We start from the raw sequence: 14,297 nt of genomic DNA on the forward strand, positions 1-14,297 counted from the left end.
ATCGTTCAACAAGTGGAGCACCTCCACACGAGCTGAAATCACTTGCGGACGTTTTTTTTTTTTTTGTAGTTGAGCTGTGAGTGCTCGTTGGCTACGTACGTGATTTTTCTTAACGTGCGTACTCAAGAGGATAGCGTATGACATATAAGTGGAGTAGCCAGCGCTAACGTAAATCTTTGCATAGCCCTTCCAAAAACTGCCTATTATATGTACACGCCGTGATGATATACGGGTTAATTTCATCAATCAAGTGTTTCTTAAAGTGCGCCCAAATGTAATCACGCGGTTGTTCTTGCATTTAGTTCGCAAAATGCGGTCGCCGGGGCCGGGATTCGAACCCTCGTCCCCAACTTATCAGCAGAACACCCTAGCTGTGGAGCAGCACCTCTTTTATAAAACATAAATGATGCGTTGCCTAAGTCACGAACCAAAATTTACTTATAAGAAACCAAGACTGCGAGAAAATAGTTCAAGTCACGAAAAATAGCAACTGCATCACTGATCGTGTTTCATGCTTAATTTTGATCGCCACTGAACAATCTATGCGACAACATAGATAACAGAATACTGATATCTTTACGGCTTCCCTTACTCGGTGATTGCCGCTTTGAATGAAGTAATTCTGTTTCTTTTATATCAGCCAGAAATGTTGTCTACGTAGCCTTCTTTACTGCGGTAGAAAAAAAAAATATATTCAGCGTTTGACGGAGGCGGCCTAGAAAGCAGAGCGCCGCTGGCGTCGCCATCACTGCGCGGCCGCTGCGATCGTTGCTATACGCCCCCTCTCCACTGCGACCGTGTTTCGCCGGGCGACCGTCAGACGGCGAACTGCGTCCAACTCGGCAGCGTGCCTCAGACGGTTCGCGTAGGGGGAGCAGTGTGCGTAAGCTGCTTTCAAGCCGGCGTCGAGGGAGCCGGCAGTCAACGAATCGTGTAGCCGGTGAGCGGTTGAGGACCCAGTGCAGTTGTTTGTCTCGTTGCTGTGTCCGCCGGCGTCGCCACCATGGCCGTCAACGAGGCCGAGAAGACTCAAGTGAACGAATTGGTGAACGACTTCATGCGTTACCAGCTAAACCGGCGCGGCGTTCAGTGGAATACGTGCCCGCCATTGCCGCGACCTTCCAAAGTGTCTCTCGTACTGCGGACGCTGGGGGATGAGTTTGTCACCAAATACCGCGAGGAGTTCACTCAGATGTGTGGCCGACTCGACATGACTCCCTCCGTGGCCCAGACGGCGTACACAGACGTGCTGAACGAGCTCTTCAGCGAAGGGATTACGTGGGCACGCATCGTGGGTGCCTTCGCGTTCAGTGTGGAGCTGTCGGCGCTCTGCGTCGAGAAGAACTGGTCCGAACTGGTGGACAGCATCGCATCCTGGTTGTCCTCGTACGTCTGTACGAGGCTTCTTCCCTGGATAAAGGACCACCAAGGATGGGTAAGTGGAGACCTGACGGCCCCATTTTGCGAGACAGACGCGAGCCGGTGTTTTCCAATCCTCGCTCTGACGCCGCCGGCAGTTTGTGAGCCTCCGTTATTCATACTACTCTGTTGCCAATATCTAGTGTGATTCGGACAATACCACAGTCCCACTATTACTGCATGAGCATTAGTGCGAGTGTGTCTTCGTTAAGGTAATGAAAATCGTTGGCTTCAAACATAAGTGGGCCACAAGATGGCTACTTGCAGTACGGCCAGATTTTTCACCGCACAGATTATTATCGTTAGTGGAAGCGAACTTCATATCTTGCCGCGTTGAGCCCCATGAACGAGCCATGCCTTAAATGAACTAGGTCAATCATTTTTGTTCGCGCTAATGTTTCAAAAAGTTGACCGTTTTCTCTAACTAGCTTGAAAGCTGGTTTCTGCCTCGTGTACGCGATTCTTCTTTGTGCGCTGCTCATGTCAGAAGCAGAAGTATTACATATCGCCTTATAAATTTGGTCGCTTCCCAAACTCGGGCGCTTTTTGCCCCATTATTTTGCGGCAGTTCTCGTAGAATGTAAACCTTTGCAGAGCGTGTAGCGAGAACGGCCATTGTTCATAAAGGTTTTTCCCACAAAGCCTGAATGTAACCCAGTTTTCAGTTATGACGTGCCCGTCGTTGTGCTAACTACAAAGAACTTTGGCGGAGGCGGTAAATTTCCACTACAGCAGCTGCCCTTATTATAGTTGTCGGCCGTCTGGTCCCCAGTCCAAGCCTGGTTTAGCGGCTGCTGTAAGCTGAACTGCGGTTGATTACTAGTGTTACAGTGCTGTATAACATTGAGACAGAGTGTGCTGTAGCAACACCCGCGCTTAGTGGCAGCCTAGCGATTAGCAGCTCGGCGAGAGCCCGCACCCCAACGCGAGTAGCATTCTTCGGCCGACTCGCATCGTGCCCAGCAAAGCAGTCAATGGGAGTGTCGCCTCTGAGCCTCACTTCCGGCTCGTTCCGAGCCCTTATCGCGTCCCCAGGCAGTGCCTCCCTCCGTCCCCTCCGGCGGCGTTTTTCTTGAGGAGTCTATCTAGCGGATGCCGGGCCTCTCACTGGCAAGAGTACTGCCCCTGGAAGCGCTTCGGTTTTCTCCCCCAGGGACGCTCTCGTTGCTCAGGGAGGTTATTCACGACCTGGCATTTAGAGAAGCAGGAATGTGTGTTCACATGACCTGTCGTAACAGGACTGTTGCGAATGATTTGGTTCGTTATGTTTAGCCACTTTCTCTCGAGGCTCGATGGACGAGGACGAAACGACCGAGATACAATAAGGCAGGCACGAGCGCTGACTTATAGCAGTACATTTTGAGCGTCCAAGCGATGGTGTCCTCTTTACCTCTACAGCTACAGTGTTCTTGCCTGCTTGATGTGTTTTTATCAATATATTCCATTGTTATCCAATATTATTAATTATATATATATACTGTTGGAAGTCAGCGTTCGTCTGTCTTGTTGTGTCACGATGTTCTCGTCCGTTTCGCGCTGAAAAAAAAAAAACACTGGCTAGCGATCTGTCGTTTTTAGTCATTTGATACATGTGCGGGTGCTTGCTGTAGTCACGTTGCTTAAGCCACCGTTTAGCGCTTTTTCTCCTGCCTTGGCGCCCTATACCGATGCTCGCGGCCTCGAAGAGGTGGATCGGGCAATACGTGCGTAGCGCCGTCTTTCTTGCCCTACTGCGCAGCGAGCGGCCTGTTTTTTTCCAGAGCTTCGCCAGACCGAGGCCAACCCGACCGGCCGAAAATGGTCGTGGCAGGCGCCTCGCGGAAAGGGCATGCAGTACTCGTCGTACAGTTGCTCGTGGTGGCGTGCTAACCCAATTAAGTGACGCGTTCGATTAAGCGTTGCGGCCTGCGCTCGATAACCAGGCGGCGCTTTGTCGAAGAGCTGCCCTCTCTGAAACGGCAGCACTTGTTATGCTTCAGAAACGGCCGCGAAAAGCTCCTCCGAGGAGTGCCGCGTCATTGGTGTGTGTTTCCGACCGCAGCTGTTCAAACGTCCTTGTAGCTCGACGATTTCTCTCTCTCGACAGTGGGCGACGTCAACACGTATTTTTTTTTTCCGCGTCGTTTATCGTGGACAATATGTTGCTCCCTTGTCAACCTTGTGGTACTGGCCAATTTTGTGTGGCTTTCCTGTGATAAAACGTTGTTATCGATCTCTCTGGCGCTTGCCCGTCTGGGTTGGTTTCCCTTTCGACGTCATCGCACAAACCGAGTTTTCGGCACTTTCCCAGAAGTAATGTTGGTTTAGCTTCATCTTTAACGAGCGTTGCGATGATCACTCGTACAGTTTTTTGTTGTTCGTATGAAAAATCGATGGTTCGCTTCGGCCACTCATCTTGTCTTCAAATTTCCCACCATCCCACGATGCTTGGTGGCAGCCCTGTACGCATTGAGTCGGGAAGCGCATTGTTTTGCGGCAACGCTGTTGGGCTCCCAGAATGCTTTATTCGGTATCTCCTGCCCTGCAGGTCACCGCTGCGTCTTCGCGTTTGTGCAGTGTAGTACACCGTCAACGAAGTTGCATTCATGTACGCTACCGACAAAGTGCTGACCAATAAGCTTCGAAATGCGCTAAGCAAGCGACCTTTAGGCATATGTTATCGTTGTGTAGCCGGATCTATAACCACATGTACTAATTGTACACATCGGACTCCAGGTTGTATCGAAACTGTGCAGATATTTCATCTTATTCGCCAACAACTCAACTGCAACATCGTTGATTGATTGATATGTGGGGTTTAACGTCCCAAAACCACCATATCATTATGAGAGACGCCGTAGTGGAGGGCTCCGGAAAGCTGCAACATCGTACTGAGCTGTGCAGTTTCATCAATAACTAGGGCACCAGGCTCTGAACAACGAACCTGTCCGCAGGTCATGGCACGCGTAAATGATTTCACCTGCGACTATAGCTTCGCTTATGCAGACACGCCGTGTCCTGTTGTGTAATTGCGATTACTGTATCTTCATTGGCACTTTCAGCTCACCCTCGTGTCAGTGGTTACTGTTTCCAAGTAGCGTCTTTCTCCAAACGCCTGATCAGATAAGAAAGCCAGATAAGAGACTGCGTCGGCTAGAAGTCAGCCCGATAGTTTCGTTTTCGGTGTTCACGTCGAGACGCGTTTGCGCATGAGTCAGTCTATTAAGCATGCTTGTCCCTGCATGTAACGCTTTTGGTTGGCGCTCGCCACTTCCTGTGTACAGTTGCGCCACCGTAACGATTACACAAGTTCGACCTTCGCGACTATCTTAATCTGACGACATCCGCAACATCGCCCTGTGACGACGTCTATAGTGCCTATAAATAACGCTGCATAGGTACTTCGTTGAAGCACTCCATCCGCGCGCTTCTCATCCTCACTGCGTTACTACAGAAGCTCGCTCAAAACGCTTTTCTGCAGCCGCTGACCTGACGGGTCCGGAACCGCTGGCGCTTTGCCTGCTTATGCCAATGAAAAAAGATCGGTAATCGTAGCAAAACACCGTGCCCGATCAGGCACAGCCGTCGAAAGAAGGCCGTGCGAAAGAGCCCCGGGGCAGTGTTCGGGTGGCGCGGAAGACCTTGGGTTGTTTCGATTCCGAGAGCTTTGCCCGAAGAACTTGGCGATCCCGAAGTTCTGCGTGCGCAGAGTTCGTATCTCTATATTGCTTTCCAATGGTTCGTTTCCTGAGCAGGTTTTATTTACCCCGGCGTTCTCAGCTGCATGGGCCGGCTGCTACCTTCAAGGTGAATTGCACCGTCGCGCATTTGTAGCCAGTCGCAGGATCTGTTTTGTGACGGTTGCAGGTCCGGATGTAGCCGCTTTATTTGGCGCGAGTAATAAATAGGCCTTTAGCGGCAGATTTTTTTTTTGTCTTGACGTTATTACGGAAGTGCGACTGACAATTATCCTCTGGGGGGGGGGGGGGGGGAGGTCTTTTGGCCGACGTCTGCAAAACTTTTGGCGAGGAAATTGTCCTGACCCGCGTTGGTGTCGGGATTGCTAGCAAAGTGCTTACGTTCCGTGTGGAAGGCATATGTTCCGGCTTGGTTGCTAGGGGCGAGATCAAGACTGAGAATGATAATTGTGATGCTGATCATTGTTGCCCCGCCTTTCGCAATGGGTGATCAAACGGAAAATTGGAACCTGGAAAGAAAGAAAGAGAGAGAAAGAAGAAAAGATAGAAAGAAAAAGTTTTCAAATACCGTAGTGGTGTGTTTGCTGCCGGACGTGTTCGATCCTGCAGATAAGTTAGACGCCACCAGTGTTATGCTCTCGAAAATCAGTTTGGTCAACCTTTATCAACAGTCAGGTTGCTTATGAATGAATCAAAGTGAAGTCTCCGTGCGCTGTCGTCATAGTTACTTGGTTATACTTGTCGCAGCGAGGCGAGATGTCGAAACCTCGGTTTCGTGTTCTCCTCGGGCTCTACCGATTCCGATATCGTGACAGAGCGCCGCTAAGCAGCTGTTGCAGCTCAATCTGTCTGTCTTACAGGCGTGCGGTAATTGAGCCGTTGGAGAGTTCCGCATCCTCCCGTCTCCCCCCCCCCCCCCCCCTATCATCGGCACTGCGATGCCGGGCTTCTTTCCTACTTCGTACGTCTAATGGTCGTCGTATACGCGCAGGTGAACTCCTTCTCAGCACAGCATTTTCTTCGAGGCGTTCCTCGCACTTGGGCTATCTATATTCGCGGTGTTGTCGCGGCAGCTTTTAACTAACTGTTTAGAGAGCACGTCCGCCACGCTTCTTCCCTTATGAACGCGTTGAACGTACACAAGTACAACGATTTCGAGGCACATAAACGTCCATCTTTCGCGCTTCACAAAGCGCTCGCACTGCTTACTGGTTCATGTTTAGCCTCCTTGATTTTCGTCATGACCTCTCTCTTTCTCTCTGTCTTTTTTTTTTTTCAGTCGTTAGCAATCATGGCTGTGTAGAGGTGCAGTCCCGCTCAGCATAACTTCCAACACGTGGCACGTCGCCTAACAAGTTGGAAGATTATGCTCGACTCTAGTTTACCCTAATTTCTGGAATAAATGGTATTTTTTTCTTACTTAATATTGTTTCCAAGTGCAGCGTATGAATGTTGAGTAGGCTTTTGGAAGTCGTCGGCGATCTTTTGAGCTCGAGAAGCCACATGCTTCCATGTTTGCTAGTCACCGTACATGTTATGTCAGCGCCCCCCCCCCCCTTTTTTTTTACCTGTTTTAAGGAGCAACGCGTGTTGCGAAACCAAAAGCCTCAGCCAGTTCCTTCGAATGGACGGCCTAGCCAGACATTTCCGAACGGGGACCGCCAGCGATGCAGTGGATACAAAGAGTGCACTGTAGAGAGTGATTCATCAACGGAAGTCTCTCTCACTGTGCGTGTTCGTGCAGTGCCCATTTTTGGTTTGCACAGTGCACGCGGCCTGCTGACTCGTATTTACACTGCAGAGTCGGCTGGCGAGCTGCAACGAGATTTGAGTCTGAACATCCGGTTGGCGTAAAAATGCTGGCGGCCTGCCGCCAGCTCAAATCGCCGCGGCCGTGCCTGTACGGGGAATTCCTTTTTGGCGTTTTCTTCTTGACCGGGGGAGTTCCTTTTTGCCGTTTTCTTCTTGACCGCGCGTACAGCGCCACATTGTGCCGAGCGCTAACGAGAATAAAAAAAAAAAAAACTGCGGTCTCATAACCGGCGGGGTTTAGCTTTCCTTGTCGAGTTACATTCCGCTACCGGCAAGGCCGCAAGCGCAACTTTCCCGTTACTATTTTTTTTAACGGTCTGCGGGAATCCGCTACGATGTTGCGACGTGCAGTAGACGTCGTCAGTGCATGAAAAGTGCAGTCTGGGGTAACGTTACATAGCGCGAAGTTTTCAACTCCAGTCAGTTGAAGAAGCTGTGGAACACTACATGACCGTTAGTGTAGTCCTTCTGTAGAACACCCTCGTTGTTCGCGTTGCACTCGCCGTAAGTGTGTATGCATGCATATTTCTTCTTACGCACCCAGACACTTTATTAAGGCACGTGCATGTTTCACGACATCTCCTCTTCGTGGCTGATATCGAGGTTGTATTCCTCTTCCAGTGTTGGGTGATGTTGACGACCCAGGGCAACAGTCCCTCGACATTCTGTTGTTTCCTTCGGCGGAAAACTGTACTCTCCCATATGCAGTGGCTCACGACCTTTTATATATACGCGGCAGCCAACTGCTCGATTCTTCGGATGTGTGCGCAGCTGACGTCGTTTCCCGCTTGCAGCTTGTGCGAGCGAGTTTTTTTTTTTTTTTTTTTTTTTCGCCCAGCTGTTTCTCCTCGTGATCGCGTGTCTGCTCGCGTTCTGTTTGCGGGCGTGGTTTGGAGCGGTTTTCTCGCCCGTATTGTTGTTCCTCCCTAACCGGGACGGTGCAACGCACCTTTCTCGCATACGAGTAGAACGTATGCAGCCATTGCTCGCGCGACATGTGCGCTGTGCTGCGAGCTCTGGTTTCGGCGCCCGTCGCGCCTCGTTTGTCCCCGTCACGGCTTAAGGGATCACCCCCCCCCCCACCCCTGCTGGCGTATCGGATGGCTTTGCGCATGCGTTAGAACCGTGGGAAGCTCGACTTGCCAAGTTTGTTACACATTGAACTAATGAGAGTAGTTGGTACGTCCATGTTGAAAGCGCTGATCGTATTTTCTCGTACCTGTCACTCGGTTGTTGCAGTGTTGTCACACTCGGACTCCGTTATTGAGCCCCTTCTTGATCGCGCCGTAACTGAGAGCGCAGTGTGGATATTTAGGATATGGTACACGCAGGTTTTTCTGTTTACCCGAAAGCCGCCCCGTTCTAACTTTTCACTGGTATGTCCCCCATAACTGTGCGGGGGCGACTCGCCAATGAACTATCGTGATCTTCACTTATTACGCCACGTTCCGACCAGGTTTCCTCGACGGTAGCCACGACATTAGTTTCTTCGTGCGCTTTATCTGGAATTACTTTACCGGAACCGGAGAGTGGCTTTATCGAACAATTCCGGTCCGTTGTGCACTAACGATCCGGACGGCGCTTTCGGAGTGCTACTGGTGCGCATGCGCACTCTCAACCGGCCACGCATCCCCCACCATTTATTCGCAAAGCCTGGCGTCGGGGTAGCGATGAGCCCCCTTTTCCCACCGTGTGTACCTCAACACGCATGATCCATTATTAAGGCACAGCCGGAGATGGGCGCCTGCGAGCACCTTCCAAGAATTCCAGCTCACGTGACCCTGCAGGCGCCCTGCAGCAACCCGTCCCCCTGCTGCTTCTGCTATGCGCGTCCTCGTATACTCGCGCGGGGAGACCGGCTGGCATGTCGATCGTTCACGCGGGGCGCCCCTGCAAGCAGACGCCAGAGCCGCCAGCAAGCAGCGGCGGCAGCAGAAGCGCTCGGCGGCTCGCCTGTGTTGATGCGCTGCGGTTCGCCGCGAACGCTCACGCCCTTAATAGTTGGAGAATTTGGTCGCCGCGCGGTTCCCAGGACAACGCGGATTCCCAGGATGACGCCCACGACGACGTCGTAACGGCTTGTAGCACAAAGGAACGCCGCGCGCGTTGTGTCGCACCAGGGCAGCGTCACTTTCCTTGAACGTCACTTGCCCGTGCTATCTATCGCCCACGCTGGTTCGCCCATTGTTTGAGGCATTGTTAGCTTCCCAGGGCATCTGAGGTCCACGTACAGGGTTCTCTGTCTTCGGTATAAGACTCAACGATAGCTTTTTACATTGTGTTCAGTTGCCAGAGGCTTGTAAAAAAAAAAAAAAAACGCGCTCTTCTTAGGTCTAACGACATATTGCCTGTTCCCTTTCTTGTGACTGACACGGTGCGTCACAAGAATGTAAAACGATTCATATAGCAGTGCTGCGAGGCAGCGCCGGACTGCGCGCCGTGGGAACTGCCTTCGCTCTTTTCTCTACGGGAGTTAACATGTGCGGTGCCCGTGGCTTCTAGTTCACTATACCCGTGGCGTTCGCCGTGTTGCAGATGTGATCCTGTAGAGCTCATAGCAAGCGCCGACGCAAGTGCTCGTCTTGTTTGCTGCACTGCTCTGTCCCCCCCCCCCCCCCCTTACACGCGCGTACACACACGCGTCGAAAGTCTTGCGCTGTAGTGGTGCGCGAGGAAGAGACACAGCCAACAAACACGAGGGGGCGGCAGAACGATCCGCATAACGCCCGGGCACGGCGCACGCAGTGCGAGCCATAAACTCGGCGGGGGAGGTCCGTAAATCACCGGGACGTAATCGCCGAGCTCGCTCGCGGTCGGCGGATGCCTTTTTTCCCCTGCAATCTTTTCTCTGACGGAGCTCGGTACAGTTTCGTTCCCGGCATCAGTTTGCGGAGGCACGGCGTTCTCTCGGCCATTGCGGTGCGCGGTCTTCTTCTTCTTCCTGGGTTTCCCCCTTCGCGAACCGCGGCAGTGTCGCAGTGTGGGGGATGCCCTCCCGCAATTTGCATCCTCTCCGCGGTGTCGTGTTTCCGCGCATCCTCCTCCTCTGCCTCGCATCCTTATTCCGGATGATCGCCGCGTCGTTTTCGCTGCGTTCTCGACGTTCGTGGTGGCGGCCGCGGCTGTCGTCTTCGTATACCGCGCGCGAGATAGTGAGGCTCGCTGCTCTTGCTCCACACTCTCTCTCTCTCTCGCTTCGTCTTCTCGTCGAACGCAATTCGAAAAATGGAAAGCAGAGAATGATGCACGTTTCCTCCGTCACTTCGTCCCCCTATTTCGCCCCCGCGCGCGGACCAACGCTATTTCTTTTCCCCTCGCGTTCTGTCCCGGCTCGTGGCGGATATAACGGCCCATGACTCTTCTTTTCGTCCTCTTTCTCTGCGCAGTCGCTGCCACGTCGGCGGGGTGCATTGCTTGTTTAATCATGAGCAGGGGCTAAGTGGGAGCGTCATTTGCATACGGCGGCTTCGCGATGCAAATGCTCCGTTCCTATGACTCTCTCTCTCTCCTTCCCGTTCCGCTCTGCGGTGTGTACGCGGCGTGTGAAACGAGCGGCTCGTTCAGCATGCGGCATTAGTTCGCTCATCTCGAATATGGATGGATCGCGGAGGCGATTTGTACCGCGGCGCGTCTTTTGTATCGCAAGCACGCGCTGCGTTTTCCATGGCTCACGCGTCTGCATAGCGTTTCGACAACCCGTCGTGATCACGTGCATTTTCCGAACCGCCTTTGTTTCGCGGAACTTGAAAGCTGATGCTCACACATTTACGGAGCTGAGAACTGCTCTTCGTTGGAGTTTGTTTAAGCGTGGAAATGTGTGCCTACGCGGTCGTCACATTTATTTCCCTGATCGCGCCATCGAGTTCTGGCGAGCACTCATCATGTTCCTCCAGGACCCGGCCGCGCCACCGGTTGGCGACCGGCTCCGCAACAGCCACAAGATTCAAGCCATTCAAGCGGCCCCCACTTAGCTGCCTCCATGACGTCCGGTAATAAAACGGAGGCAGCTCTACCCCCCCCCCCCTGCTATAGTGCCCTGACTGTCCACCGCAGCGCCTTCGGCGCGAACAAAGTGGAATAAACATGGTTTCATTCATTCAGTGAAGATGTTACAGCGGTGAACGCTGTTAGGGTGAACACGCTAGCGTCTGGCCGACAGCACTATCAGCGCCGCGTTAACAACCGACGTCTGAAACATTTCACATGTGCTCGGCGATACGCACTTTTCATCGCGTGAACCACGTCATAGATACGCTTGCTTGTCATCTGCTAGCTGCATTTTTTTGTCTTCTAAGCTGGTGCGTCCTGATATGCGCTAAAAAGAAAAGAAAGTTATTATCAAAGCATTTACTATCAGCTGTGTAGACAATGGGGTATTGTTGCAAACTGAAGTTGATGCACCGATTTTTTTTTTTAATGAGCGCGAAAAGCCCAACCCGTAGCCCGTAGTAGTTCCTCTTTTTTTAAGCGCTGGAGTGAACCCAAGGTACTACTATCTAGTTACACACGCTTTCTTTTCTTTAATGTATATCCTGGGGACCAATGTAGTCGTTTCAAGTTAGCTTGTAGTATAGCAGTGAAGCTGTTGTTTGGTCTACAAAGCGACACCTTCGAAGGCGCGTGACCTCTCGTTCAGCCATGGGCAGCAGCCTCACCACATGGCGTTGGTGGACGTTCTCCGGCACCCCGGGGTTCCCGACCATATCTCTCGGGACGAAATTCTTCCGGTGACCGGTCGTAACGTGGATGGGAGCAGGTCATCGCCAGCGGGCAGGCGTGATTCGGACTTGCACCTCGTGACCGTCCGCGCCGCAGCGATCGTAAAGGGCCCCGGATCTCTTCCTTCCGCCGCTTCCCTGCTTGTGGTCGACACCGATCCCCGCATCAGCGCTTACGGGTTTTTACTTTGCTTGTTTCTGAGCGCCTGTAGCTTGCCTTTTTTTTTTTCGCTTTGTTTCAATAGCAGTTTACCCAACTCGCTCCCACGTTGTCACCTGGTGTTTTTTTAGGGGCGAAGCTCCTTGTTGTCTCGGGCAGTCCGTCCCTCCGACGTACCCAGAACTGCATATTCACGGACGGACGGACGCTTCGCCCCACTCATCATCATTCACTCCGTGGATATGCTGCGATTTTTTTTTCTTCTTTGTCATGGATAGCGCCTTGTACTGGTGCTTTGATCGATCCTCCGGATGTTGTTTCCGGTCGTAGACGTCGTAATTTTTCCTTTGCGGGCTCCCGAATTTTTTTCTTATTTAGCGCTGTAAGCTGCGAAAGTTTACAGAGCAAGTTTATATTGGCGACTCGCTAATGCTTTGGTCATTAACGAAAAATGTATACGTTGTGAGCTATAACGGTTGTGCGGTTTCTCTTGTTGCCCACGCAGTGTTTTCGTGAGCTGCGCACCTTGTTAATGTATTGTCGACAGTTTGAAAAAAAAAAAAACTGCCAAAAGCACAGATATTCGCGTAGCTTGTTGATTTGGTGCACAAGATGGGATTCGAAAAACTAAACCGCGTACGCCGCAGATAGTTGGACTTGAAAAAGGGAAACGGTAATCCTTTCCACAAGTGTACGTTGGGCTGCGTTTCTAATTACCACACTCTTCCATGCTGTGTATTTTCGGTTATACGCCGCGAATTTCCCGTTGCATATTTGCGACAGGATTTCGTGACTGACATGTGCGCGCTCGGCGGCTCGCAATTGTTCACTGAAATCTCCAGCTATCGCCGCATCTGGGTGCGATATTATCGAAACCAGAGTTGTAAGTATACACAGTGAGGTTACTGCAGTGCGGTACAGTTACGCGTCGCATGTAGACTCAGCTTAGTGTCTCTAGTTATTATCGTTCCAGGGCCAGTGCAAGATTACGGATATGCTGTAGACGGCCTTTTGCGTATATGCGCCTTATATTATGCGGTATGTTGTGAAGCTCCGGCCGCGCTGGACAGACCGACCTTCGTCACTGCGTATACAGGGCCGATACTCGCGTGCGCTGGTCTCTGGCCTGGACCGGAAGCAGGAAGAGCGCTGCTTCCGACGGGCGTGACGGGCCCGGCGTGGAAATAGAAACAGCGGGTGAGGAGGCTGCGGGGGGGGGGGGGGGGAAGGGAGGCAGGTTACGCCGGAAAATGAGGGCGCTTGTGCTGCAGGCTGGTGGGATATGGCGCTGCGGCCCCTTTGCGGGGTAAGTGTCTTTCGTACGTTTTTGCGTTCTTTGTTTCTGTTGCAGTGTTTCTTTCATAAAACAACGCCCCTCCCGTCCCCTTCCGCTGCAAAGAAAAAAAAAAGTGTGAGCGGTTAGACGTGAACACTATTATAGGCTGACCCCCACGAGATTGACTGCGCTGTACTGAGAAGTATGTTCTTTTTTTATTTTGCGTGCGTTCCTATTAACGGCCTGGCAGACTTAACGAAGATAACCGCGATGCATTTGTCTCTGGCGGGGTGTGATGGGAAGTACCGCGGTAAACCTTTTTTTTCTTTTTTGTATTTTGCGCGTGCAAGTTCCTGCAGTTTCGTGCCTTTGTGGCTCCGAACCCCCGTGCTCGGGAACCATTAACGGTCATTGCCGGTTTTTTTTTCGCGGATCGCTTTATTTGTGCGACCTCGACTTCTCCATACTGGCAGCTACGTGACGAGAATGTTCTCCCTGCGTCACGTTTTATCCCAGCGGCGAAAAGACGCTGAGAGACAGTGTGTGCGCGTGTGTATTTATATATACGATCATCCGAGGCCTTGATGTTGACCGACAACTGGGCTTAGCTCTCCCAGGAAAGCCGTCTTTTTCTTTTATATATTTTAACAGCGCCGCGGCGATACGTGCGGAGGCCATCGCTTTTTCCGATCTTTCTTCATTCCGCGCTTGCGCCGCCGTCGTTGTGGGCTCCGGAAACGAGGGCCTCGGCTAAGTACACGTTTATTCTTCTCGAATAGTCTATCGAGGGAAATATCAGATGCGAGTTTACGGGGTTCACATTTCGAAAGTTCGGCGAGGCGCTGCAGGGACGAGGCTTTGGCATTCACGCATGTGACGCTTGCAACAGGGAGGCAGCGTCTATGGGATATGCGCTGTTCTCCGAAGGTGCTGTTGTTTTCCTGTGCTACAGCAGGACCGACTGAATAGTTTTTGGGATGCAATTTTATCACATCACGCTTCGCACACTCCGACCGGATGCAGTTGATTCCCATTTCATTTCCTCTGTGTGCTTGCTTAACCTTCCTCCGAGGGAAGTCCCTTGGCTGCTTTCTGTTGGTCCTCACTAATCCTGTATACGTCTCACTTAAAAAAAAAAAAGGCGTTAACTCATTTTTGAAGATTATACACTTTTTTAGAGTAGCGGAATCCAAGATGGCTCTTAAAACGTCATCATACGTGGCAGGCCAGGACTC

The 14,297-nt window shown here is 51.8% G+C and overlaps 1 protein-coding gene across 1 annotated transcript in view; it reads left to right on the top strand.

Moving 5' to 3' along the window:
- The first annotated feature begins 838 nt into the window (after positions 1–838).
- The window catches only part of LOC119159576 (bcl-2-like protein 2), a 69,167-nt gene continuing 55,708 nt past the window's right edge, over positions 839–14,297 (top strand). The window contains exon 1 of the mRNA XM_037412379.2: positions 839–1,435. Coding sequence (XP_037268276.1) covers positions 1,004–1,435 — 432 coding nt within the window. The 5' untranslated portion in view covers positions 839–1,003. The remainder of the gene's footprint in view (positions 1,436–14,297) is intronic.

This window comes from Rhipicephalus microplus, chromosome 1, assembly GCF_043290135.1.
Source record: "Rhipicephalus microplus isolate Deutch F79 chromosome 1, USDA_Rmic, whole genome shotgun sequence".
NCBI classification, from domain to species: Eukaryota; Metazoa; Arthropoda; class Arachnida; order Ixodida; family Ixodidae; genus Rhipicephalus; species Rhipicephalus microplus.